The sequence below is a fragment of the Anas acuta genome, chromosome 5, assembly GCF_963932015.1.
Source record: "Anas acuta chromosome 5, bAnaAcu1.1, whole genome shotgun sequence".
In the NCBI taxonomy this organism is placed as follows: Eukaryota; Metazoa; Chordata; class Aves; order Anseriformes; family Anatidae; genus Anas; species Anas acuta.
Window position 1 is genome coordinate 5,787,465 of NC_088983.1, and position 27,614 is coordinate 5,815,078.

General features: G+C 52.7%; 1 protein-coding gene across 5 annotated transcripts in view; it reads left to right on the forward strand.

The window, feature by feature from the left end:
* DAAM1 (dishevelled associated activator of morphogenesis 1) overlaps positions 1-27,614 on the forward strand; it is an 84,017-nt gene that overhangs the window by 50,717 nt on the left and 5,686 nt on the right. For 4 of the 5 annotated variants that reach the window (XM_068682441.1, XM_068682439.1, XM_068682442.1 and 1 more), the window contains 20 exons: positions 4,552-4,623; positions 5,332-5,426; positions 7,086-7,419; positions 7,921-8,031; positions 8,143-8,246; positions 8,766-8,832; positions 9,227-9,344; positions 9,455-9,593; positions 10,045-10,103; positions 10,447-10,634; positions 10,920-11,231; positions 11,362-11,469; positions 15,513-15,542; positions 16,661-16,764; positions 21,215-21,299; positions 22,068-22,174; positions 23,803-23,891; positions 24,030-24,198; positions 24,929-25,036; positions 27,286-27,346. In XM_068682441.1, the coding sequence (XP_068538542.1) occupies positions 4,552-4,623; positions 5,332-5,426; positions 7,086-7,419; positions 7,921-8,031; positions 8,143-8,246; positions 8,766-8,832; positions 9,227-9,344; positions 9,455-9,593; positions 10,045-10,103; positions 10,447-10,634; positions 10,920-11,231; positions 11,362-11,469; positions 15,513-15,542; positions 16,661-16,764; positions 21,215-21,299; positions 22,068-22,174; positions 23,803-23,891; positions 24,030-24,198; positions 24,929-25,036; positions 27,286-27,346 (2,460 nt within the window). The remainder of the gene's footprint in view (positions 1-4,551; positions 4,624-5,331; positions 5,427-7,085; positions 7,420-7,920; positions 8,032-8,142; positions 8,247-8,765; positions 8,833-9,226; positions 9,345-9,454; positions 9,594-10,044; positions 10,104-10,446; positions 10,635-10,919; positions 11,232-11,361; positions 11,470-15,512; positions 15,543-16,660; positions 16,765-21,214; positions 21,300-22,067; positions 22,175-23,802; positions 23,892-24,029; positions 24,199-24,928; positions 25,037-27,285; positions 27,347-27,614) is intronic. The other variant, XM_068682440.1, reaches the window with a different exon arrangement.

Below are 27,614 nucleotides of genomic sequence, written 5' to 3' on the forward strand. Positions count from 1 at the left end.
GGGTAGTTCTCCATAGGAAATGTTTATAGTTTTTATCTTTAAAGGTAATTCCCTTTTTAGTTCCAATCACAACACACTTTTGTTCAGGCGAGGTTTTTTGCCGTCTCCAGCCAAAAACTGCATCTGTTAGCAATCTTTTTGGATTTTAAAGTGAAGCTTTTTAAACAATGAGCCATCTGACTATGAAAGGCATCTGGTCATGCTATATTTGCTTATTGTTAGCATAATTTTTAAACCCTGGGAAAAACGTACAAGGGCATGTGTGCGTTCGCAGAGGAGAAGGAATAGGAAGCGTTACGGAAAAACAGCACGGCCTGTGCTGCAGCGGGGTGGTTCGGACCCGAGATAGCAGCTTTGATAGAACCGTATTAAATGACAGCCCTTCCCAGCAGCTGCAGGGCTTGCAGGATTGCTCCATGAGCGTTTGGCAGAGCACGGGGAAGCGGCGTTAGCTGCATTATTTATTTTTTGGTGCGTGGATGCTGCTGCCAGCGCACACCTGGCGAGGGCTTATCCATGTCGGTGGGGCTGCGCTGGGTTGAAACTGCAAACCTGGCGGCTTAAACCCATCCCAAACCCACCCGTGCTGCTGCCTGCTTCTTTTTTGACCTTGCAAACAGCACCCATGTTTCTCACCCTGGCAGGGCTGCTCCTCGCACAGTGCCCTCAGTTCGCCTTGGGGATGCTGAAGCTGGGTGGGCTGCAGTGGCCCTGAGCTTTACCTTGCTCTGCTTGTACAGAACAGAAAGACGGGTGCAAAATAAAAACATCGTCAGGGGGGTGTTTGAAAATGGATGCACTTGTTCCTATTTTTGCAGCAGGAGCAAGGTTTCTAGAAGGACTGAGCCCCGGCAGTTGTATTCCCGAGCAGATCTCCACAGGGGATGGAGGCTGCCCACTTACCCCAGAATCATGATGGTCTGGCCCTGACCCTTTGGGGAGAGTTTCTTAACCCTTTGTTACGGCTGTCCTGGTGGGAAGTCCTCCTGGAGCATGCCAGCTCAGCCAGCACAGCTCCCAGGAAGGAGGTGACCACCAGAGCTGTCTCCCTGGGGCTGGCACGGAGCTGGCTGGCACGAACCAGCTCTTGTTTTCTGGCTTGGGTTCACCTCAAAGAACTTAACCCAGCATGTTGGGTTCGCATCAGCCCCTTGTGTTGGTGCTTCTTAAGAAGACAGCAAGCAAAGGGAACGTGCGTGGAGGTTTCCCAAGCCTTGGGCTTGCCTGATGTTTCCTCACCCAGTAGGCTGGCAGTGATGGTTTATAATGCAGAGCGGTGTTTGGCAGCCTGCAGAACTGGCCTTTATTCTTTTTTTCTTCCCCCTCCCAAGGCCGTTGGGCTCACAGGTGGCTGTTTTTAGCCGTGCCATGCACAGAGCTGCCCTGAAGGTCGTTCAGACCTGTACATTGGGAAGGGAAACACACCGGCCACACTTTGTCCCCGCCAGCTGCTGCCTTCCTTCCCCAGTGGCTTCCTACCTGCTCACATCACTTTTCCCTTCCTGAGCTTCCCAATGAGAGAGGGAGCAGAGGGCTTTGGTGCCGAGAAGAATTTAGGAAACCTTTGTGTCCCCACTTCCCGCAGGGCAGGATATGATGGGCCCTCCTGGCGAGCTGAATCTGGCGCATCCCTCACTGAGGTCAGGCTGTAAAATGCACACCCCAAAAAGCCCAGCCCGGGCGCTGGGAAGACTTCTGTGAATTCACCCCGTCAAAGCTCGGTGCCCGCAGAGCTTCCTCCTTCATCCTGGCTCCGAGCAAAGCTGCATGAGTCACTTCCCTCTGGGCTCCTCGCTTTGTCGGGAGGCTCCTTTATTGCCACCGCCTGCGCTCGGAGACACTTATCGGTGTGCTGTAGACCATTAGCCGCAATAATTACCGCTGAGCAGTGTCCTGCAGCGAGCTGAAGGAAGCCCCTGCCCTGATCTTTGGCTGCTTTATTGTGCTTTCCCCTTCTGCATGGGAAGCTGCCTTCCGACGAGCCGGCCCGGCTGCTCCTGTGAATTAATGAGGTTCTGCCGCGCTTAATTGAGAGCGCTCCTTAAATTGGGGGTTTCAGGGAGGAAATGCAAGAGCCCGAGGGAGCCGAGCAAAGGGAAATATTTATAATGCAGCAGGTTAATTATAAATGAGCAGTTTAGCCAATTTTGTTGTTCAGCCTCCCTCCCCGCCCCCCGGGGACCTTGGTGTTTTTCGCTCCGCCGCTTCCTTTCAGCCCCAACCCTGCAGCAGGTCCGGGGCCATGCTGGTCACCTCGTGGTGCTGTGCCGTGGTGGGGACCCCGTGCCCTTCCCCAGGCTCAGTGCTGCTGCTGGGAGCACTGGTGGGAGCGGGGTGCTCCTTATGGGGGTGCTGGGGAGGACCTGAGGGATGTCTCCAGGGAGCTGGTCCCGTTTGGGGCAGTGGTGAAGGCGCACGTGGGTGCTCCAGCTCCGCCAGGCTTGGTCAAAGCCTGCTTGCAAGCCTCCAAAAGTCACTGGGAACGCTGGCAAGATGGAAAGCTTTACCCACAGGCTGTGCAGGATTGGTGCAGAGCCTTCCCACAGCAGGATGCCTTGGAGGCAGGGGCTGGCAGATGTGCCCGGGTTTGCAGCATCCCCGGCCCCTTTCCCTTTTTTTAAGTGCCTCGGGCACACAGCCGTGCTCTCTGTCGTGTCCTGTGCACGCAGATGGTGCTGGGTCCAGCACCGAGAGGGTGCTGGAGGCTGACCCAAAGCATCTGGCAGCAGCTCTGGGGGCGTTTTGTGGCCCCAGCCTGGTGCCTGCGCTCCCATCTGCACGGGACAACAAAAACCCGGGCAGCTTTTGGCGAGGGAGAGCGGCTCTCCAAATCCCACAGGGGAAGCTGTAACCACAGGCAGCTGAGAACCGATGCAGAGGGCACCCTCCCTGCCATCCTCTGCCCCCGGGGGCGGGCTCGGAGTTGGGAATGGTCCCGGGGGACCTCTCGTAGCCAGCAAAAACCGAGTGGCAGGGCACGGATATTAGCGGTCCTCCCAGCGGCACAGGGGCAGGCGCTGGGACCTCCTGCAGGTTTATTAGGTTTGGCACTGGCGTGGGTAGGACACATTTTTGGGTTGTTTTTCTAACATCTTGGAAAAAAAAATTCCTGCTGATTCCCATTCGGGTTTAAAAAAAAAAAAAAAAAAAAAAAAATGTCGAGGGAAGGTGAATCAAGTGTTTCATTCAAAACTTGGGTTCTTGGCAGCAGAAGGAGGGGCGAGCAGCCCAGACTAATAAAGCAGAGGGCAGGGCGGTCTAACTACAGGCTTCTCACTCAGGAAAGTCCTTTCACTTGCCTTAAACTTGACCAGAGGCATGGATAAGCAGCTTCTCTCAGCCCTTGGTACACTGGGGGGGATGCCAGGCTGCCACCTGGGTGCTCCTGAACTCCTCTTGTCCCCATCCCATAGCCGCCCACGCTGAGGGCTTGCTAACCCTCTCTTTTCTCATCTTGGCAAGCTGAAGCTTGGGAAGTTTGGATGCACAAACATTTCGCATTTATGCCTCTTGAAGCACAGTAAATATTTTGGACTCTGCTCCTTTGACTTGCAGAACTCGGCCAGACTACCGCTAGTCTGCACGCACAGGCGTGGGAGCAGAAGGGTGGCTTGTCCCTGGCCTTCGCAGGGAGCTGCAGTGTGGGACAGCCCCTACAAACATCTCAGGTTCCTTCTAATAGCTTGGGAGGGGCTGCTTCTCCTGGTCCAGCTTGAAGCAGATTTATTTTTTTATCCTTTTTCTTCTTTTGGTATAAGTTTTGGGAAAATACAGAGGGGAAGAAGGTTGGTCTTGAACTACTCCTTCAAAATACGGGTACTACCTGTGGACATGCACTGTTATTTTTTGGAGCTGTGCTCAGTGGACCACTGGTCATGCCCTACAAGAACATGGGAGAGCTTGAAAACAACTTGTGTGTCTCAGCAGACGCAGGACGTTGTAAATTGGGATGACCAAAGGAGGCTGTGCATCGATCTTTGTCATAGATTTTGGGCCAGGGGGGATGTCCTTCAGTGGGGGACATTGCCATGGGCATGTTCCCTCCTAACAACTAACGAACCCCCACGGGCTCTTGGCTGTTGTGCCAAGAGACTCCCTTGGTGGTAAGTCACTGCCCTCCCCCAGGAGTGGAACCTTGTTCACATCACATTTGTTTACCCCTCATAGCTTGGAAAAACTCTTTTTTCCCTCAAAGCACAGTCATCGAGGCCATACAGCCGAAACTTCAAGGGCACTGTAGACTCAATACAAGAGAAATTTGGGTGTAAAATTCCCAAACTGATGCACTGTCACTGGGGCAGAGCTTAGTCCCAGGCAGATGGTGTGACACCTTGCATATAAAATGTGCTAGCTCAGCAGATCAGGTAATGTTCCTGTACCTGGAGCTGTCAGTGGTGAGTTCAGAGTGTAGAAAATGTAGCTTATATTGATATAAATTAAGGTAAGAGCACGAGGCATCTTCACAGGTGGTTGGTTTTGAAGGGCAGGAGAACTTAATGCCATTTCTTCTAATCCACTCTCTTTGTTTCACTTTTTTTCCCCTCTCTGCAGGACCAGGAAGAAAATAAAGGAGCCACCAGCTGGCCAGAATTTTATATCGACCAGCTGAACTCCATGGCTGCTGTGAGTATTTCTGCAGTGCTTTGGCACTTGTGAAAACCGTAACTGGCAGCAGAGCAGTCGTGATATCGTGATAGTTTGTGATATGGTCAGTGTTGTGCTTGAGAGAGCCGAGTGTTGTAGCCACAGCGGTGTAATGTGGCACGTCTCAGCCTTTCCAGTTTGCAGCCCCCCCCAGCACACTGATGGAAGTTATTTAAGCCAGGTGGAATGCAGGGAGAGGTTATTTTGTCCACTGGACCACTGGGTACAACCGGAGAAAGGAGACGTTCTCCGAGGCACGGGGACCTTTCATCTCCCCACACGCCAGGAAGCTGCCAGGCTAAAGGCACACAGCAATTTTGGGGCTGGTTTTGAAGGAAACTGCAATGAGAGCGGGATCCCTGCTACCACCCCGTTCCCAAAACACCCTCTGTGCTGGGTGGTTGCTGTTGTGCCGGGTGAGACCAAAATAGAGCTGTTTTCTGTAGGAAATACAGTTCCTGTAGGGCAAGGCTGCATCCCTCCGGGCTGCAGGGCATCCCCACACCCCCCTACAAAGGACACATGGGATGTGTGGGTACTGGGGAAGGCTAAAAGACCCCCCAGTTCTGCCCTCCACCCCCAGTTAGTGTTGCTTTAACCCTCTGTATTCTCCCTGTCCCATCCAGCCCCATCCATCCTGGATGCAGGGAGATTTTGAGATTTTTGCCACTCTTTTTCCCTTTGCAGAGGAAATCGCTGATTGCTTTGGAAAAAGAAGACGAGGAGGAGAGGAACAAAACAATAGAAAGTTTGAAGACTGCACTGAGGACGAAACCAATGAGGCAATTCTCTTCCACTTCTTTGCTTTATTGCTCTGGTCATGGCTTTTGATTTCTGTTCTCTGGCAGAGGAGGTTTAGAAAAGAAATAGAAATGGGGCCCGCTGAGGATGAGGAGACTTGGGAGGCCCTGAAATGACACTTGTTTTTTGGATCCCGTCTTGTCATTTTGTTCCTATTCTTCAGCCTTTTTAGTGGCTGGAACCATCAGCACCTTCACGTCTGTTCAGAGCAAGCAGACCACTTTTTTTCTCCCCCTCAAATTTGCTGTCATTCTAATTGGAACAGAATATAAAAATGCCTTCCAGAGTTTTTCCAAAAAATCCAAATTTTGTTGGTCAACCAAGCCCTTTGTTTCAAGTTCAACTCTCCTTGTGCTTTCAGAAGGAATAAAATCATATGAATCTTCAGGCTTTAGTGGAATGCAGGAAAGAAAAAGTTGCTAGGAGGTTTTGATGGGGAGGATAAAGAAAGGGCAGGACTCTTTGTAAATGTCTTTAGTTTTTCCTAAGTTTCTCTGGAGTCTGCATGCATGCATCCAAAAAATCTTTTTGATGCCTTTGGTTGACTTTTTCGGATGGAAAAACATTTCATTAAGAAATGCATTGCCCAGTCTGCTTATGGAAGACACAGCTCTTGTTTGCAGATGCATTGCACTCTTCCATTTCTCTTTTGCAATGGTTCTGGCAATGGGATTTGGTCAGAAATTCCCAAGGCCGGGGTGAGCACCCGATTTCCATGACGCTTTGACCTCTTGGGCGCTGGCTCCTGCCATCCTCAGGGAGCAGGGGCGGTACCCAGCTTTGTTGTAGGTTGCAATTAAACTTTCCAAAGTGCTTAAAAGTGGCTTGTGAGTTCATCTCACTGGAAATCAGGGGGATGCAGCAGGTTTCTATAGAAAACCTTACCTTCTGGACCTGCTTTTGTTTCCAGGGAAATGAACGTCAAATTTTCTATTGACTTTGGCTGGAGTATGAGCGGGCTTTGAAGCAGAGAAATCGGTTTTCACTGTGTGCAATTATCCCTTTTGTTGCACATAAGCACTGGTGGATCTAAATTAAACTTGTCCTAGTGCTGGGAGGTTCTCGGATCATTTGCTGTCCGAGCCTACTCCTTTTTCCAAAACAGAATACACCCAGCCAGGGTGGCATCGGGCAGGGAGGTCCTGAAATGCATGAGGGGTGTACAGCGAAGGAGGGTGGGTTATGTCTGCATGCTCTGCTGAATCTGCAGCAGGCACTGCATGCATTTGCAGCCTGTGTTCAGTTTAGCAGCATTAAGCATCAGTCATCATCAAAATTTGAAATCCCTGCTTAAAAAAAGTGTGAGATGTACAGCGGAGGAGGAGGATGCAGGTGGTGAGGCAGGAGCAGCAGGAGGCAGCAGGTCTGGCAGGTGGCAGGCTCAGCTGACATTGGGGTTTCTGTGGGTTGGCTGCAATGGGTGAAAAGACAACTCCAGGACTAGGGAGCTGCTTCCCTTCCTGTACAAAACTGGTCCCAAAAGACCAGTAGAAATCCTACAGGCTTTCTGCTATGCAAAATCTATTGCAGGAAAAAATATATAAAAGCACTCAGGTTTAGCAAGAGCAGACAAGTCAGCCCTGTTTGTGGGTTAAGTGCTCCTTCAGCATTTGATTTTAAAACGCCCCTCCTTCTGGCAGGTTTGTAACCCGGTTCATCGACCTGGATGGCTTGTCGTGTATTCTGAACTTCCTCAAAAGTATGGACTATGAGACAGCAGAGTCTCGAATACATACCTCGCTCATCGGCTGTATAAAAGCACTAATGAACAACTCCCTGGGCCGGGCTCACGTCCTGGCCCACTCGGAGAGCATTAATGTAATCGCTCAGAGTCTGAGCACGGAGAATATTAAGACGAAGGTGGCAGTGCTGGAAATCATGGGCGCTGTGTGCCTGGTTCCCGGCGGCCACAAAAAGGTACTGGAGGCTATGCTGCACTACCAGAAATACGCCAGCGAACGGACTCGTTTTCAGGTGGGTGCTTCTCGTCTCACCCCTCGGCTCCCAAAATTCGGCTCTGGGTCTGGGCAGATCTCATCAGCCGCTGCTGGGAGTAGATCTGCTGCTTCCTCCTCCTGGGTATCCAAACGCCACATGTGCATGATTTGTTCTGGCCATTTGTAATTTTGATACTCTAGGAATTACCCCAGAACAATGCCCTGTCTGAGAAGAGCCACAGCTGAGCAAAGAGTGGGAAAACTGTTATTTAAAGCAGCTCTCCCTCAAGAATTCTTGCTGTTGTAGAGTTGTTGGGACTGCAGCTCTGCAAGGCTGCAGCACATCTGGGTGGGCTGATTTTTGCAGACACGGGTGCAGATGGGCTGGGCTACATCAGGCAGCAGCTGTTGGTCTAGAAAGCATCACCAGTGAGTTGCTGCAGGGGCTTTGAGAGCACCAGGAGAAGTTGTTCACGCCTGTGTCCTCTGGAAGCTCGTGCAGCATCTGGGCTCTTAACTTACCTTGTGGGTTTGACAGACGCTGATCAATGACCTGGACAAGAGCACGGGGCGGTATCGGGATGAAGTGAGCCTCAAGACAGCGATCATGTCCTTCATCAACGCGGTCCTGAGCCAGGGAGCAGGCGTGGTGAGCTCCGGGTCTTTTGGTCAGGGTAGTCTTTTGGTGGGTTCGGGGCTTGTCAGTAAGGTTTTGAGGAAATGCACCTTGCTGTGTTGACCCAACAACTGTCCCTGGCAGGAAAGCCTGGATTTCAGACTGCACCTGAGATACGAATTTCTCATGCTTGGGATCCAGCCAGTCATTGACAAACTAAGAGAGCATGAAAACTCAACCCTAGACCGGTGAGTGGTGACCCGCAGCCTGCAGGTTGTTTTTCCCCTTTCCTTACACAAGTGCATTCTGGTTTTGGGACATGGGCTTTGGGGAAAGCCACATGGGTCTAGATTATAGATCTGGCTCCTCTTGAGGAAGTGCTTTGGTGTCACCAAGGAGGGAGGGGAAGAACCCTGGCTCTGTGGCACTCCAGCATAGGGTTGAGCTGGGAAGGATGTGCCATCCTGGTGGGTGCTGTCAGCCCTCCTCCTCCTCTCCTCTTCCAAAAGACTCCTTGGAAGGGCTGTAATTACTTTGCCCTCTGTGTTTTTGAATTGGTTTCTCGAGCTGGCGAGGATGAGGATGAACACGTGGAGCTCCAGGAGCTCTAGACTGAAGATCCTGTTGGTGTTTCAAGTTTCGTTTGTCTTTGGACCACTGCCTGCTAGTGGGCTGCTCTGGAAGCTGTTCCAAACTGGCTGCCTGCTTTGCATGGTCACATCCGTATCTACTTTTAACAGCTGTTTTTTTTTCCTTTCTTTCCTCAGGCATTTAGATTTTTTCGAGATGCTTAGAAATGAAGATGAACTGGAATTTGCCAAAAGATTTGAGCTGGTGAGTGTGAACATTACTGCTTCAGAGCCTGGCTCTTGATGTCATAGTTCATTTTAAAAGTGCCTACGTAGACCAGGCCAATTACAGGCTTTTGGGTCAGATTTGGAGGTTGGAAATCTGTCTCCTGTTGCACTGCTCCTTTGCTTCATCCCTCTTCTCCCATGCCTGATGGCCTTTTGCCCTTCATGGGGCACTTGGGACTATCTGCATGCCAGGAGGCTCATAGGGTTTGGTGGTGAGACTCAGGAAGCTCAGATCAGATGCTTCCTAGGAGACTGGGGCCGTATTCTGACTGCCTATGGGTGCAGTAGCAGATGCTGTGACTTGGTGCTGCTGTCCCTCGCCACGGGACTGACCCAGCTGGAGCCTGACCATGTTCTGCTCTGTTCCACAGGTTCACATAGACACCAAAAGCGCAACTCAGATGTTTGAGCTGACGAGGAAGAGGCTGACTCACACAGAGGCCTACCCGCACTTTATGTCCATCCTGCACCACTGTCTCCAAATGCCTTGTGAGTACAGGGGGAGGCAAGAAACTCACACCTCACAGCCCAAGTCCCCTGCCTGGGAGGCAACCACATCCCTGCAGCTCCTCCCAGCCTCTTCCCTTCCTCCTGTCCAGATAAAAGAAGCGGTAACACCGTCCAGTACTGGCTGCTACTGGACAGGATCGTCCAGCAGATCGTCATTCAGAGTGACAAAGGGCAGGACCCCGACGCCACTCCCCTGGAAAACTTCAATATCAAAAACGTCGTCCGAATGTAAGTGCTCGTCCTTCTCTCTCGGGGCTTGCTGCCGTGACTTCGTCTGCTCAAGACGGGAGGGCAGGCGAGGCAAGGTTTGGGAATCATCCCTGGCAGGCTCGGATCCTTTTGACCTACTCAACAAGACATGCTCAGTGAGATATTCCCCTTGACTGTCACTGTTCCTTATTCATCACTCACTGCTCTCACAGTGACGTTTCTGCTCCTTGGCTGGACAAGTCGGGGTCTCTGGAGCTGTGGAGGCAGCAGAGCATCCCAGCACGCAAACCCCGTGGCCAGGAGACATTGGGGGCAGAGCAGAGGTGTCTGAAATACCCACACGGGAGCTGCACCCCACACAGCCCCTAGTCCCCTGCACAGTGCTTCTCAGTTGTGTTTGTTCCTGGTGGTGTTTGCTCGCTGACTACACCGGGGTTGTCTCATAGAGCTGCTTGTCTCCTCCTTTTAGGTTAGTCAATGAAAATGAAGTCAAACAGTGGAAAGAGCAAGCGGAAAAAATGCGAAAAGGTGAGCGATGGAAAGATGAAAGGCACTAACTTGAACCTGAGCATGTATGGTAAACTAAACAGCTCCAATTTATATATTTAACTGTGTAGACTGTGAGTGGCCAAGATTGTATCATGCTATAGGGCTTATGAGAGAAATAAATACTAATTTCTTCATGGGGTCTGCGGCACGGGGGCAGCCCTAGCCAGAGTCTGATGTGCCCAGCACATACTCCTTTTCTCCTATTGCACAACTTCTCTCCTAAGTAGCTCAGGGTTTATAACACTGCTTGTTGTTTTTCGCCATACTGAAGTGTTCATCACCCAAAAGTGGTTTCAGGGGTTGCTTTTGGGGACTATTTCAGAGCACAGCGAGCTTCAGCAGAAGCTGGAGAAGAAGGAGCGGGAGTGCGATGCCAAGGCCCAGGAGAAGGAAGAAATGATGCAGACACTGAACAAGATGAAGGAGAAGCTGGAGAAGGAGTCCAGCGAGCACAAGCAGGTCAAGCAGCAGGTGGCAGATCTCACGGCACAGCTCCATGAGATGAACAGGGTAAGGCCCCAAACCTCCTCCTCGTTGTGCCCATGTCCCACATCTCCTGAAAGTGCTGACGGGTGGTTTCTGGAGGCTGCACAGAGGGCTGCAGACGGTGCTTGCTGGGAGGGCCACCAACATGTCCATCCCTGGGAATGGGGTGATTTCACCTCTCTGGCTGCATTGTACCTCAGTCAAGTGTGCTAAAGCCTTTGTTTTTTTTCCTATGCTGGTTAAATATGAGGTATTTTGGGATGGTGCCCTCCCTCTGTATGACCAGTTCCTCCTCTCTTTCTCTCTCAGAGAGCGGTCTGTGCTGCCGGCCCTGGAGGACCTCCCTTGCCACCAGGAGCTCCCGGTGGCCCTTCACCTTCTGCAGCTCCAGGATCCCTCCTTCCCCCTCCACCCCCACCACTACCACCACCGGGGGGATGTCCCCCACCACCACCCCCACCGCCGCCCCCTCCGGGTGGTCCCCCTCCACCCCCCGGCCCCCCACCCCTGGATGGGGTGATGCCCCCTCCAGGAGCACCTCTGGGCTTTGCCCTGAAGAAGAAGAGCATCCCGCAGCCGACAAACGCCCTCAAGTCCTTCAACTGGTCCAAGCTGCCAGAGGTAAGCCAGGGGTTCCCCATTTGTGCTTTCAGAGGGCCACGGTGCTCTGCAGGAGGAGAATAATTCAGGCAGCGAATCCAGAGGTGCCAAAGGAGGCACCCCAACCTGCTGTGCTCCCGCTGTCTTTCAGAACAAGCTGGCAGGCACCGTGTGGACCGACATCGATGATGCAAGAGTGTTTAAAGTCCTGGACCTCGAAGACCTGGAAAGGACGTTCTCCGCCTACCAAAGACAGCAGGTAACGGCTGGCCGGGGCCCTGCACAGGCCTCTGGGGCAGACGCCATGGTCGTGAGGTCGCTCGGTTCTACGTGTGGTCTCGGATCGTGCCTCCTGCCATTATTTCACTCCCGTTTGCCAGATCGACTCGATCTGGTTTGTCCTCTCATTTGCATGCCGGTGCCTTTGCCTGGAAATGGTAGCTCGCAGCCAGACGCGACCGATTTCGCCCCTGCCCACGTACCTGACCGCGTGTGTCGCCGCGCCAGCACCCAGATGGATCACAAAACTAACAAAAATGACAGGGAATGCATGAAAATAGCCCCCAGATGTGGCCACGGTTGAGTAATTTTGGGATCACTCTTAACAGCGACTGCTTCATGTCTGTATGGGGTGGAAAATTTATATCCCTCTCTGGCCAAGAAGGACTCAGTTTTGCCCACATCTACCATGGGTGGATCTCTTCTTTTATTTTTGTAGTAAGCCCAGAGCAAAATGCGAGCTTTGAACAAAAAGCAAGTCCCAAACCAAAATAATGACACTGCAGACAAGAGTCTCTGCTTTTTAATCTCCTTCTCAAGCAATATGGCCCCAGTTTGGAAGGCATCAAAACCCATGAAGAAAATTAGACACTTGTTTTACCCCAGGCAGGACCATTAGTGGTCAAAAGCCGTGAGTTTTTTCAGGAAAAGCAGGAGAGGAAGTAAGAGAGAGGCTGCAAACACTGTGCTCACCTGCTGAACGTCTGGCTGCGTCACAGGGAGGAGAGGCCGGGCTGTTTGCTCTCGCCAGGCTCAGCAGGGACGGGCTGGGAAGGAGCAGACCCATCACGTAAGCTCCTTAGACAACGTGAGAGCTTAATCTCTTCCAGAGGCTAATGGAGGGCAAGATCAGGGCAGATTAGAGCAGTGCAAACATCAAGAGTGACCCCCCAGGGCTAGGTGCTGCCCTGGGGTGTTTTGGGAACGGGTGATACGATGCTGGCTCTTTCCCCCAGTGCTTTTGGAGCTTGACTAGGGCGTCCTGAAGGGCTCATCTGAGGAGGAGATGGAAATGGAAAGGAGGCAAGAATAGAAACCTAGCGTGTCCGTGGGACAGCTTGCCCTCTGGCCAGAGTCAGTGAATCACCTGGGGCTCTGCAGATTACTGCCAGGCAGGAATCCAAACAGACTTTGGCTTGGCTGAGGTCCTGCTGGGTGAAGTGGGGCCAGCAAGGAGGGGGAGATGCTGCACGCTGCAAGGAGTGCTGCGAGTGGAGTGCTGTGACCATGCCTCTGGTCCCCAGCACGTGTCCTCACCCACCTGCAAGTCCCCGGAGTGCCACACAGGCGGTGCCTGGGGAAATCCCTGGCTTTCCACCAGGGTCTTGTTCTCTCCAGAGACTGCAGAGCGCCTCCCGGGTGTGTGAGGCTGGGCTGTTAAGATGAGAAATGCAGCTCTCCGAGACAATCACTTTTCTTCTTTTATTGGGGTATGCACCCTGGCATGATTACAGCTGGGATGTGCCTAAAAGTTGTAAATACTCCTTGCTTTTTGCCACCACTAAGAAGATTTGGTGTCTGGAAGGTGTCTGCTGGATGAGAGCTCTGCTCTTCATCAGCTGGGCCACCAAGTTCAGTCAATAAGAATTGCCTGTCCTTTGGGGGAAGGATGATAAACTCATTGACCACTTCTCACTTCCCTTGAGATGTCCATAGGGCTTGGGGCATCACTGTTTGCCCTTTTTTGTTGTTGAGGACTGGCATCGCCGATGCTCCAGTGCATTGGGGGCAGCTTGTGGAGGTGTGCGTGGGGCAGGGACATCTCAGATCCCCTTGGAGTAGCTGTGGTGGCTCTGGTGTGGATGGACTTGGCTGCTTGTACTGCCATAGCACCTGGAAATCCCCGTTTGAGCACAGAGTTAATTACATGCTCAGTTCCAAGCATCTCCTCGAATGCTTTTCCCATGTCCCAGGCTGGGAGGTTAACACAGGCTTTGGGGAGAACTCTGCAGCTCTCGGGAAAGGGCCCTGCCCCACGGAGAGGACAGGAGCGCCCTGGATTCACCCCTGGGAGCATCCCTGCCCTGTGCTGTTTGCTTCCCAAACCTACCAGGAGAGCAGATCCCTGCGCAGGGGTCTGTACCTCTGTCAGAGCTGTTTTGAGAGCTGAGGCTAGGGGTGATGCTGGTGAGTGGTAGCGGCATGGCTGGGGTGGTCCTGGGGCATGGCAGGTACAGCGAGTGTGGTAAAAGAGCCAGGGCAAGTGGAAAAATTCAAAATGACTCCTCCTTTCACTGCCATCCCTCAGCAGAGGCTGGATTGTGGCTTGTGCAAGAGAAAGAGGCAGGGACGAGGCTTGTTGAGGCAGAGGGAGGTGTTTTCTTTTTTCATAATGAGCCTTTCCTGTGCATTGGGAGCTCTCCTGGAGAAGGCAGAGGGCAGAAGGACCACCCCACCCTCCTGCTCTCCAGCACCACGGGGCAGGTACAAGCATGGGGATGGCTTGGAAGAGGTTGCTTTATCAAGCACCGCTCCTTTACCACCTCGACCAGCCCGTGGAGTCCAATTTTGCTCTCGTGTCCAGCTGAATTGTAGGGCTGCATTTCTCTGGTCTCTCTGAAGTACGGCAATAGCAGCTTGGGTGTCTTTATTTAGGGTCTGTCGGCCCCCCTTTCCTTGCAAAGCCGCTGCTGAAGGAAGCCCTGGCACCTCCGCTGTCCCGGGACGCTCGGGAACGGGTTGGTTCCTTGTTTCCTTGGCTGATGTTTCGTTGTCTCCCGGCACGTTTTGTTCTGCTTTTGTTCTCGGCCACAGCGTTTTTGCTCTCCAGGGAAGCTTCACACCTTGTTCGTCCTGCACCTCTGCTGGGAGCCATTCGCACACAAAAAGCCACGGGGACGGAGGGCACTGGGGGGCTCGGGCTCAGCCCCCTGCAAGTCGAGCCCGGGACGTTTCGTGATGTCCTACAGAGCCGTTTCCCATCCTCCCTCCCAAACCCACGCACGGTTCCTGGGCTGATAAAGCTCTGGCAGCCGCTCAGGGGAAAACCTGCGTAAACAAGGTTCCCTTGCAGAAGGCAGTGGTGATGTTTGGAGAAGACTTAACCCGAAGCAGGCGTGTGGGCGGGCTGTCCCCTCCGAGCGGAGGGGCTGGAAGGGAACACTGCTGTAAATGACCTGGGTTTGGAGTCCACCTACCTCCAGAAGACCTCTGCGTGCCTTCATTTTTTATTATTTAATTTAAAAAAAACACAACAGCAACAAACAATTTACGCACCTTTGCTATCTCCCTTCCCATCACCAATCGGCTGGACCTTGAGCCAAGCCAAAAAACCACCAACAAAAGGCGCAGCCCAGCAAACGGGGAGGGAAAACTCTCTTGTGTGTGTGTGGTCTCACGGTACCGGCTTTGCTGCACGTGCTTCCAGTCTGCCGGCCAGGGCTGCGGGGTGGGGGGAGCCCGGCAGGCAAATGGGGTCTCGGGATGAGCTAAGTTCAGGCTGGGCACCGGGGTAGCGTTTGGCCAGGCTGCCGAGCCCCGCAGAAGGGTTATTTTCCCTGTGAGGAGGAGAAAGGCGAAGGGGAAAACGCGTTGCCATGGCAAAGGGTAAAGTTTTGCTGCGGCGAGATTTGCTCCGGGATGAGAATCTCGTTATTTCCACTTGAAAGCCCTGTTTTTCCTGGCACTGGCGGTGATGTTTCGTCCTCTCAGACTCGCAAAAACCCTGCAATTTCCTCCCCCGGCACGGCAGGCCGAGCGGCGCTGCTTGGGGCCAGCCCTGGCAGGGCTTGGCGGAGCTCCCCTGCGTCCCCAAAGCGCAGAAGCACCTTGGCGTGACCCAGCCGTGAAACATCCCCCTTCCTCCCCTCCTGCACCTCCTCCTCCTCCTCCTTCTCCCTTCATCCCCACCTGCATCCCCCGTTTTTGGGCTCTGGCAGACCCCAGCGCGTTCCCCCTTGCTGCTGACCCTGCTGCGTGTCCCCCTCTCCCTTTAACTGTGCTTTGATTCCTTTTGGTTCTGCGGAGGTCACTCAACCGCATGTGTTTTTACTGCCTTTTTCCATGCTTCTGCTATGGCTGTAGGACTTCTTTGTGAGCAGTAACTCCCGGCAGGTAAGTGAGCATCCGCAGGTCTTGGAGCGGCTGGGGACGCGGGGACGCGTGCTGTGGGGTGGATTTTGACTCAGGGGAGCTCCAGCTGCTGAGCATCGCTGGGAATCCCTGCCTGGAGGGACAAAAGATTGAGAAAAATAAACTCATACCTGTGGGAGGGGCTCAGCAGAGCCCTGTGCCACCCGTCCCATCAGTTTGCCACTTCTCATAGGTGGGTTTTTTTGGTCAATGCAAGAAAAGAAGTGAGGAATGGAAACTTCTTCGCTCACCCTAAACCTGTAGGGTGGTTGTGCACCTCGTCTCCCGAGCTCGGAAACATTTAGTGCTCATCTGCAGCACGTGGGACCCCGCAGCTCTGGGTTATGTTCCTGACAGAAGGATTGAATAGCCGGGTTTTAATTTATTAACCTCACTACAACATGCAGTATGGTAAATTAAAACCAGAGTCAACCTGAACTCCGTGGGCAGCCCTGCAAGATCACTGTTACCTGGATCTGCCCATCCGTGTGCAGCTGCACCTTTGCATGTTGTTATTCATTTGAACATGATAACATTTCCGAGCTGCTTAGGAGATTTAGGTGCCACAAGGATTTGTGCTTTCAGATCCCTTGTTTTAGAAGCATTTCCCTGAAAGAGAAGCGAATGCAGCGAGCTGGGTTTGTGAGGCTGGTTGTTTTTATTGGAAAACTCGTTACTGCGGACTGGAGCGTGAAGGGCGACTGCAGATGTTTGGGGTGCAGGAGCAGGAGAGGGACCGAGTGTGTGCAGCCGCCCGGAATGAAACATTTCATGCGAGGGTTTAATGAAGTATCACAAATATGTACGCGAAGAAAGCCCCGCTTTATTTATTCACCAGCGCCTGTGTGTTTGCAGATTCTTAAATCTTCCCTGTCTGAGAAAATATTTACATTTCTAACCAGTGGCTTCAAAGCCAGTTCTGGTTTCTGAAGCAGCTCACTGTATTTCAGTTACAGGCCGTGGGTTTTACCCGTAACCCGTGGTGACACTCCTGATTAATGGGGGCCCGCTGTGTATCGCGTTGGTATGTGCTGAGAGTACTAAATGTCTTCTCCGGGGTTTTTCTCCATGCTTTTTTTTTCTCCCCTATTTTTTTGTAGAAGGAAGATGCTATCGACGACACGTTGAGCTCCCGACACAAAGTCAAGGAGCTCTCGGTCATAGACGGCCGGAGAGCTCAGAACTGCAACATCCTCCTCTCCAGGTAGGGCTGAGGCTTTGGTCGAGCTTCGGTGGCTGCTAAATACGGTCTCTGTATGCTGGGGAAAACGCTGCCTGTGTGCAGTGTTTGGGGACTGCAAGCAGCTTCCCTGCCACAGTTGGCAGCGTAATTTGGATGTCCTGTGTGGGTGCCACATGGCTTTGGGACAGAGGTGTCCCCTCTTAGCAGCTGCCAGGATGACAGCCTCTGGTATGGCTCTCTCCAGGCTGGGCAACAATTTAATCCAAGCCCCAAATCTCAGAGGAAGGGCATTTTTTCACCAGGTAAAATAAACCAGGCTGCGGTGGTGTGGAAGGAAGGATGAACCAGCAGCATAGGTACATGAAAAAAAAAAAAAAAAACAGCAGAAAATGCAGCTTTTTTTCTGGTTCACCCAGAAAAAAAATGATCCAACAGCAGTAAAACCCAGCTCCATTCACTCTGGGACACCAGGCAGCTGCTCTGCTTCTGTGGCACCCAGGACCAGCCTGCCCCTAGCAGTGTGGTGGGCAGGGTGGGTTTCCCAAATTCTGTGGTGTCTGGACAGCGGGTCAGCCCACGGGGCTTTTATCTGGGCAGGCTGCAGGCAGGTGCCTGCAAACGGCACCTCTGGGTGGGGAACGGTGCCTGCTTTCTGCTCTGGGTTGCTCCTAGGGATTTTATCACTTCCTCAAATGCAGTAGTCAAAATGAGAAGGATTACAGTGACAGAGGAGTTTAAAGCAGTGTGTGAATAAGTGAATTTATGTCGGCAAGCTGCTGGAGAGCACAGCAGCTGGGCTGGGGCACAATTAGAGCAGGACTGGGTGTAACTCAGCAGGACGTTTGGGCGTGCAGCTGAAGGTTAAGGGCACAAACAGCCCCTTCGGTGTGGAGAGCCACTCGAGTGCTTAACTTCAAAGGTATCTGAGGTGCCTCGCTGAATAAAGGTCTTCATTTCATCTCACCAGCCAGTCCTTCTCTCCCAGCAGCGGGCTGGTAACGAATCACCAGTAATTAATTCAACAGGGATGGGAAAACAGGGAGGCCAGTGCCTGCCCCCCCTGCCCTTTGGGTCCTTCCCTAGGAGCAGCGAGTGGGGCTGCGTGGTTTTGCCCAGCATCACCATTTCCTAAGCACTGGTATAATCAGCCGAATAAATATATAAAAAGCCAACAGGGAGTGAGCCCTGACTCTCAGCAGATCCCGAGCTGCTCTCTTTGTGGTTTCCATGGCCGTCGCCAGCAGTTTGCACCCACCCAGGCCCTCAGCTGCCCTGCCCCAGAGGAGACACCGACCCCGGCATTGGAGGTGCCTCGGGGTTCATTCCTTTGCTGCAGGAGCTTCTGCTGAACCTGGCACTGCTGGGGACTTGCTCGTAGGGTATTTATCCAGCGTTTGCAGAGCTTTCCCATCTCTGCAAGCGACCACAAGCAGATTTCTCTCCCCAAACTGGGCGATTTTCTCTCGACAAAAATGGAAAGGATGAAGCTCCCTGCCCAGCATCCTGCCTGCACCCGGGGACCTGTGCAGGCTCCGCTCAGCCCTTGCTTCTCCAGCAAACTCTTCTCCAGCAAACTCTTCTCCAGCAGACTTCTCCAGCCAACCTTTTGCCCGTCTCTGAGTTGGGCAGAGCAGCAGCATCCTGCTCCCCGTGCTGCAGGGGGCTGGGCGAAGCAGGGCCGAGCAGACTTTGACATCTGAAAGACCTGCCCGCTTGGCCCCGTGCTTAGCCCAGACATTTGTAAGCAGCACAGCCATTGTCTGGCTTGCAGCGTGGAAAGATTACGGCCAGCGAGATACTTTATCTCTCTCTGTAGATTTATTTTTTTGCCTGCTTGCCTCGCTTTGGGAGAAATTACTGCACAGTGAGATCACTGGATTTTCCTTCAGCTTGTAATGCGGCAGAAGAATATTTTTAACGTTTGATTTCTTTTTTTTTTTTCTTTTTGTTTAAGAGCACTTCGGCTATGCCAGTGTCAGTGCAGAGTTGGGTCTTGCTGAATGAAACCACCCTGTGCTCGCCGTCGCTGCGGGTGTACGTCTGTGTATTTTTAGCTCGCTGCCTTCTGCACGATGCAAATCGGGACCGTGCTCCGTCCCCTTCTGAGCGTGCTGGCGCTGAATGGCTCGTTTCATTCCCCTCTCCGGCGAGGCAGTGTCGAGCATTTTTCTCAGCTGAATGTGGCTTTTCAAGAGGGCGCGTCCCCTTCCCGGCGGAATTTGTTTTTCCCCTTTCACACTTCTCACATCCTTCGCCGGGCTCTACAAAAGCCACGCAAGTGAGCCCCGCGCTTGCCGGGCTGTCACTTCGCATCACCGAGCCGCTGGGCTTAAATCCCCGTGACAGCAAGCACTGTGACCCCGTTCCTCTCAGACGGCTCGCGTTCGACAGCTGCTGCCAACAATGATAATTATTGTGGTTATAGATAAGCTTCTAGCTTTCACTGGCCCCTTTCCCATCACATTGTCTGAGAAGCTGTTTGCTTCTGGCGCCCCGCGATTGCTCTCTGCTGATCCCGAAGCAGCCTCTTGTTCTTGGCGTGGTGTTTGGGTGATTTCTGAGAAAACTTTTTTTAGCCTTTTTTTTTTTTTTTGTATATTTTATTATTGACTTTGCTTTTAATGAGCAGGGCTTACAGAAGTCACCCTCGCCCCTCACCACCCACCCGGAGACAGTCACAGGGGAGCTTCAGGTGCATTTGTGCATTGGGAAGAGATAACTACCCACCAGCCACCTTCTCCTTGGAGCATTTCTGTCTCCCCAGGACCTCCAAAATATTAATGTTAATGTTAATAAAACCAGCAAGCATCAGGTTTTCACTGGGTGAGGACAGACACTTGGTGCCTTAGCACCTCTGCTTGGGTGCAGACTTCATACCCAATGTCAGGTTTGGTCCATCCTGGCCATCGCCATCATATGGGATGAGGAGGGCATCTCCAGGACACAAGAGGGTCCAGCACCCTTCCTGCTTTAGCTTCATCTTCCAAAAGCTGGCTCTGAGGTCTTGCTGTGCTACCGGAGCAGATGCCAGGATGAAAATTTCCCTCCTTTTCTGATTACCTGGACTGGTCGAGATCTTTCTTGCTCTTCGAGATCTTCTTTCTGGTCCACTGAACAGGCCAGTCCACGAGGTCTCACATCCCACCACAGGCTGTGTTTCTAGTTTCAGCTCACTCCTTTGAGCCACATCAGTATTTCAGCATCCTTTGGCAGTGCTGGTCACCAAAACCAGGGCGATGGGTTTCGTTAAAGCCCTCCCTGCCACACTGCACTCAGCGATCTGGTGGCTTCTGCAGCTCAGTTTTCAAATGTTGGCTCTCTGAATTTCTGTGCAAGACCCTTTTCTGACATCTCCTTGCATACAACACTACTCCTGTATCTCTGCTCGGCTCTGGGGCTGGGTGTAAGACCAGCACCCGAAACCATCCGAGCTTACCGCCCGGTGCTCGTAGCGCTCAGCCCAGTTCCTCTTGCTCGGGGATACCCACCAGGCTGCAGAAAGCAGCGCTTTGTCTGACCTGTGTGAGCACAAACAGAGTTGTTAGAAGCTGCAGCAGTGCTCTAAAATGAAGAAAAAACAGCCAAGGGCTTGGACAAAGAAAACAGCCAGGTCTGTGATGGGGATGTTTGGCCGAGAGCCGCCAGGGAGGGCAGGGGTAAGGAGAGGCTCTCCTCTGTCACACCGAGGTTATTTGATTGACCGCAGTACAAAAACATGAAGGAAAATATTTGTGGTTTTGCAATCCTAGTCCCTGCAGGGAGTGGTCACGGGGAGTGCTGTGGACCAATTAAACTGTAATTAATGGCCCAGGAGGAGATAAGGGCATCTTTCTATCTATCTCTTGCCTCTGCTCGCTGCAGGCTGCTGAGCATCCGCTTGCCCAACTTTTTTTTTTTTTCTGGTTCTTCTTCCTAGAGGAAGTTTCCATCCAAAAGCAGTTAGGAGGTGTAGGGGAGACAGCACAGAAAGCCAAGAAGGGCAGCAGAATTTGGCCAAATTTTCCTTGAGGGTTGTGGAAGTGGGTGCAGAAGCAGCACTGAGCTGCACCCCGGTGCCCAGCTGTGCCGTGCTGGTGACGGGCAGTGCCACCCCTGCTGTCCCCACAGCCAGCGGGGATGCTGGCACTGCAAGAGCAGCACTGCCACGGGCCAGAGTTACACATGCGTGCTTTTTAAAATACACATATAATGTATTATTTATATAAAATATTGTGAAATATCGGGGGTGGTGCTGTTCCACTCCATGTCTCACATGTGCTGCTTCAAGCCATGTGCTTCAAACCACATGCTGCTTCAAACCATGTGCTTCAAACCATGTGCTGCTCTATGTGACCCCGCTCATTATATGTGACTGACCATTAGCTCAACTGTCCCTGTCTCCTGGCCGTGTTGGTGGGTGGCTGAGGACACGCTCCTCAAGCCTTCCGAGTGTACGGCTGCAGTTAACTCTCTTTCCCTCTCCTCCTCCCAGGCTGAAACTCTCAAATGAGGAGATCAAACGAGCCATTCTGACGATGGATGAGCAGGAGGACCTCCCAAAAGACATGTTGGAGCAGGTGGGCAGCGCATCCCGTGCTTCTCCCTTGTAGGCAGTGTGCCTTGCCAATGCAAGCAGACTGTACATGGTGCCTGGGATCAAACTGTGGCTCTGAGACATGCATCGTGCCCTGAGTTATTTGCCAACAACATGTTGAAAACCACTCAAAGGGGTTGTCTGGAGAAGCAGGAAAGCAGCTAGGTTGTAGCATTGAGCCTGGGAGCAGGATGGCCTCTGCATCCCATGCTGGTAGCTGGATCTGTCCTGGGACCTGAAGCAAAACCATTTGGTGGCTGAAGCTTGAAGTTTGTGCCCGGTGGGAGTTACTTTTGGAAACTTGTTCAGTCCTCAAAAAGGGAATCTGATTTTTCACCCCCTCCAAGTCCCTTTAGTAGCGTTTTATTCACCTGTCCTTAAAACTGGGCTGGCAATAGCACCTTCAGCAGAAGCATGAAAGGATTCCTTGCACAAAATTTCCATCTACAACACGTGGAGTTGCAGCAATCCCTTGTAATCTCAAGTGTCAGGGTTAATATGGAAACCTTGGTATAGACCTCGTACAGCTGTTGTAAAGCCAGAGTAGTGCCAGGGCAGAAGCAAGAGACACCAATGTGATGGGGCAGAGGGAGGAAGAGCAAAGGGACAGCAGAAACACATTTCATATGTGCATTGGGGCCACTTTGTGCATATTGAGAAATAGTAAATTCAAGTAAATCACCATCGTGCATGAAAAACTGCAGAACCGTGCATGGAGCTCATATCTACAAATGTGCTTTCCCTTGTTTAGCTCCTGAAGTTTGTTCCAGAGAAGAGTGACATTGACCTGCTGGAGGAGCACAAGCACGAGCTGGACCGCATGGCCAAGGCTGACCGGTTCCTCTTTGAAATGAGCAGGTGGGGTGGCCCCTGGGGTTTCATGGGGCCTGGCTGGGAAATACGCTCTGCTTGCTGCTTTTCACATCACAAAATGTGTGAGCCAGATGGATGGGAGGACCAGTGAGGTGCATTAGGATCTCTCGTGATGCTGTGCTCCCCAAATCAGGGTTGTGCATCCCAGATGAGCAGCAGCTGCGTGGAGCAGGGTGAGGGATGGGAGATGGGTGCTCTCAGGAGGTGGTGGGCTCCCAGGGCATCTCCCGACACACTTCCCCTCTCACCTGGGGAAGAAAAGCTCAGTCTGGCACAGCTCTGCCAAACAGTGCATCATCCATGTCGTGGTCCAGGTGGGAAGTGCTGCTTGAATGATAACAGTGCCACTGCGATGCTCCTTTCCCCTCCACACCAATATCCTAACAAATACCCAAGACTGATGTATGTAAATTTTGCCCTGCTGTGTAGGTAAGTCTCTCCTCACCTCCAGAAATGACTTGTCCCTGGGCCTCACAAGAATATATGAGACAGAGAGCAAATGTCAGTTTTTCCTGATCCTGGCAGCAGTCACTGAAGACTTAGAGGTCTTGAGAAATGAATAACCTTATCTTTTGCATGCACATCCTCCAGGGGTGCTGGTTTAAAATCTTGAAGCTCCTTATCGAAATCCAACTAAGCTTTAAGCTGTTTGAAATTTTCTCCAAGGAATTTCTTAGCTGAACTTGGAGCAAGTCACTCATTTGAAAAGTCAGAGAGTTCTCCAATCCAAAATCACTCCAGGAGATCAAAAATAGCAGCTCTCCTGTTCTCCCTGAGAAACGTGCCAGTGAATCCCACGGCGATGCACCATGTTGTTGCTGAGTGTCAAAGGCAGGCAGGGCAGAGCTGTGAAGTTCAGGCCCCTTGGGGCTGGAAGATGCTCAGAATGAGCTTTCCTATTGCAGGTCACCTTCCATCTTCACAGTTTCTTGCCCAAATGTTGCTCCTGTGCCGTCATCTTCTGGAAAGCTCAGTGTGCTGATGCAAATATATTTCAGGCATAGCTGTTTAATTTGCCCTGTGGCCTGTAACTGAGTGTGATGGCTTTGTCACCACTAATTAGTACAATGTCAGCCTGGTCTGTGACCTTGTCTGTGAGCACTTCTCCCATGGATCCTGGTCCAAATAACACAAATCAGGCTGCCATTTGCTTGCAAGTGAGATCTTGTTTAGCCTAAATACAACTGACGTGAGCAGAGCCATCCCAAACTTGCTCAGGAATGGGCTGGGTTGGGATGCGTTGGTTCCTCCAGCCCCACCTCACTGCAGAGCCATGGGGAGCCTGGATGTCATCAGCCTCTGCTCAGGAGTGGTCATGAATGAACTGTTTGTTCATACCAACAGGGTGTAAAAATGCCCTTGTTGAACCTGCAGAGTTCAGGGTAACTTAGTCATGATGCTTAAAAAGCCACCAGGATCCGCCCCGTGACGGGTGCAGCTTCAATTGTCATTTTCTTTCCCATCTGAGCATAGTTTCAGGGAGAAACATGGTCATTATTTTTTAATCACTGTGGCTCAGGAATGCTTTCTAAGTCCACCTGTGAAGAGCTGAGCAGCAGAGCTCCACCTGGAGCACGCAAAGCTCAGCCCGCACCTCTGCTTTCCCCTGGCAGGATAAACCATTACCAGCAAAGGCTGCAGTCCCTCTACTTCAAGAAGAAGTTTGCGGAGAGAGTTGCAGAAGTCAAGCCCAAGGTGGAAGGCAAGTCACCCAGCCTGCTCCTCGTGGAGATGGCAGAGATGCAGCGGGAGGGAGGGAGGGAGGGAGCTGGTGGCCGCTTTTTGGCTACGAGGGCTCCCGGCACGTGGCAGGTGACGTCCCTCACCTTTCTCCCTGCAGCCATCCGCGCCGGCTCCAAGGCGGTGCTGCAGAGCAGCAGCCTCCAGCAGCTGCTGGAGGTGGTCCTGGCCTTCGGGAACTACATGAACAAAGGGCAGAGGGGAAACGCTTTCGGGTTTAAAATCTCCAGCCTCAACAAGATCGCGGACACCAAGTCCAGCATTGACAAGTGAGCAGCCCCTGCCCTCCTCCTCCTCCTCCTCCTCGGTAGCTTCTGCAGGCTCCAGCCTTGCTGGGGGAATGCAGAGGGTTGTCAGCACTGCCCTGGGGACTCAGGGGGGTGAGAGGAATCCCTTCCCTCCTGCTGCCCAGCCAGCATGTCCGATGGCACAACCATTGGGTTTGGAGCATGAAAGGTTTGGAAGGAACTGAGCTGAGGTCCACATGGGGTTGGATGGGGGCTTTGCTTTCTGGGCTGCTCAAGGGCAGTCAAGGGTAGAGGGGAGGATCTTCCTCCCAGTGTTTTTTCCCCTTGGAGAAGCCAGGAGCTGCTGTGCCATGGCTCAGTGGCCAGAGGAAGGGTCCCGGGGCTCGTCTCTGTGCAGCCACCCCAAGCTGCCACAGCCACTGCAGTGTCCACCCCACTGAGCTGTGTGCATGGAGTGAGAGGAGCTGGGTCAGGTCTTAAACCTGCCCAGCCTTACAAATCAACAGAAAGGATGGAGGAAGGGGATGCTGATGTTCAGGGCACCTCCCCTGGGTCTTTGCTGTGGTCTGCAGCCCGCTAGCTCACAGGGACCGGGCTGCTCTGCACCATGGCTGTGGTGGGACAGAGCCAACCCACATCCCCTGCTCTGGGATCCACACAGCAAGCAGAATCCTTGCAGAAATCCCCCAAACAGTCACCAGGGTTGGGATTTAACCAGCACCACGCTAACCTCACTGCTCCTCTGTCCTAGGAACATCACTCTTCTGCACTATCTCATCACTATCGTCGAGAAGAAGTATCCCAAAGTCCTCCGCCTGCACGAGGAGCTGCAAGACATCCCGCAGGCAGCCAAAGTCAAGTAAGCAGGGATTTGGGGGGCAGCACTGGTCCGTGGTGGGTGCATCTCCTCCTGCTTCAGCCTCCTGCCTCTCTGCATCGCACCCCCGTGCCCCTGCACTCACCTGCAGCACCCGTGGAGGCAGTGGCACAAAGTTGGTGCTGCAGCAAGCATCACCTCGTGGCTTTAAATCCCAGCCCTCACAGCTAAAGGGCAGGCAGCCTGCGGAGGGAGGAGAGCTGCTCGCAGCAGCCGTTTCCTGCTGTTATCTCACCGCAGAAGCATTTAATTAATTTCTAATGGCACGTCAAGTAATCTGGTAGGAAGCGGTTGTGGTGTGGCTGCAGATAAAGGGCTGCTGCGTATCTGAGTGCGCTGGGGGGGCTTTGCTGTGTGGGGCACTGCTGGGAGGGGTCCTGCCTGGCCCTTCTTTTGCCACCAACGTGGAGCTCCTGATGTCCACAACATGCTTACAGACCCCGCATGCCTCTCTGTGACCTGTTTAGAGCAGGCTGCTGCCGTCTGGAGAGGCCCCCACCCGGCACGGCCCTTAAACACGTGCTTGGGGTTAAGTGCACGAGGAATCTGCTGGTGCTTTGCAAAGCCCTCAAGTATGTGCTTAAGTCCCTCCGAAATCAATGGGGGCTCTATTTCAGCTTTAAAATTCAGCAGGAGGGGACGTGCTGTGCTGCCCCCAGGGATCTGAGCCTGTGACGGGGAGTCAGAGATCTTACATTTCTGCAGGCAGCATGCGTGCGGCTGGGAGCATTCGCCTTTATAATCCACGGACATGAAAAAGGCCTTAAACGGCACCTTTTTTGGGGTGACAGCAAACATGCCAGGAGTTTTAGGTGGCTTGCAGGTCTTTTTTAAGTTTCAAAGCGCTTCTGTAGCAAAGGGCGGTTCGCTCGCTGCACATCTGTGATGTGAAAAACATTTGGGGAGGCGAGCATCCCCGTGTCTAAAACACAATAATTTTGTGTCTAAAAACACAGTAATTTTCGGCTGTAAGGGTTAGACGAAATATTTGCCCAAGGAATGGGTGGCTGCTGGTTGCAGGCATCAGCTGAGGCTGGGTGGGAAGGTGGCCCCAGGGTGCACTCCCCGGCCGCTGCAGGCGCCTTCCTCCTCGTGCTCGTGCCCCTGCAGCTGCTGTACAGATACAGGCATGGGAAAGAAAACGTCTGCAGAAAGGGTTTTTTTTTTTTTTTTTTTTTTTCCCTGAACTTTATCGGTTCTGCTCTAAACCGGACACCATATGTAAGATTTGGGTTTGGTCCAATCTAGAGCAAAACCAAAAAGTTTCGAGCCCTCTGGAAAACCCTAAACTCCCCCCAGCCCTGCAGCTGTTAAGCAGAATTGCCGCCTCTGTGGATCCCAGCGCTGCTAATGAACTGCTGGAGCACAGGGCTCCCAAAACTTCATTTTCCCAGACTAGACCTGCCAGGAACACTTGCCCCGTGACCTTGCGTCAGCATTTCCAGGGACCCCAGCCCTAGGATAGACACCCCTGGAAAGACGTCAAGCCTGTGGTCATCGAGTCTTTGTGAGAAAGCTCCCGCTCAGACGTGGTGGTGGAAACCCGTAAGCACTCGAGCTCAGAGCTCGCTGGGGGCTTGAGCCTTGTGTAAACAGCCTGAGCGCCAGACACGATTTATTTTTATTTCTCTCTATTTGGGTTGTCTCCCTTTGTTGCCTTGCTGTTAAAGACTGCTGCTCCACGCCGTCGGGTAGGAAGGATGCTTTGTGGGGTACTCACCTAATCGTGGTTCCCTCAAAAATCACTCACTGTGCAATGGGATAATTACCTTCTGCTGGCACTGAGAGCTTTCCTCAGCCCTCCTGGTGCCTGGTGAGCTTGCTGAGCCTTCCTGTTCCCAGCTCCTGGGGCTGAGCCCCTCAGAGCTGCCTTTTCAAGGCAGCACCTTGCAGGGGCAGGAATGAGGAGCGCCCCTTCCTCCATCCCACTGCTGCCTGCTCAGCTACACCATCAGCATCTGCTCGGGGTGTTTCAGCACAGCCCCTTTGATTAAAAGCCCAGAAAAGTGCTTCGCTTTAAAGCAAGCAGCTGCAGCCACTTTCAGATAGGCAGCTGCCCTCGCTGTGAGGCTGTCAGGATGATTTGCTGCTTGAGACACGCCAGCCTGCAAACAGGAGGCAACGTCTGCAGCACCGGGGTCTTTGCAGTGGAAAAGCACGGTCGTGGTGGTGGGAGAGCTGTAGAATGTGCTGGGGAAGGCTGAAAATTGACGTCCTGCCGTTTCCAACAGCATGACTGAGCTGGAGAAAGAAATAAACACGCTGAGGAGCGGCCTGAGAGCGGTGGAGGCTGTAAGTATTATTTAAATCAAATACAGTCCAGCCTGGCTCTGAGCACCACGGCATCCCTCCGCGGGGGGGGCTCCCAGCAAAGCTGCTTTTATCACATTTCCTAGAGATCTGCTGGTCCTCCCTTCCTGCCCTGCACGTGTGCCTGTCCTCCCAGGGCCGGCTGGGCATGTGCATGGTTTGTGTCTCATGCACCAGGGGAGGCTAAGTAAATCGAATGACAATGTGCATGGAGCAGGACCTGTGATGTGCTGTGGGGTCTCCTTGGCTG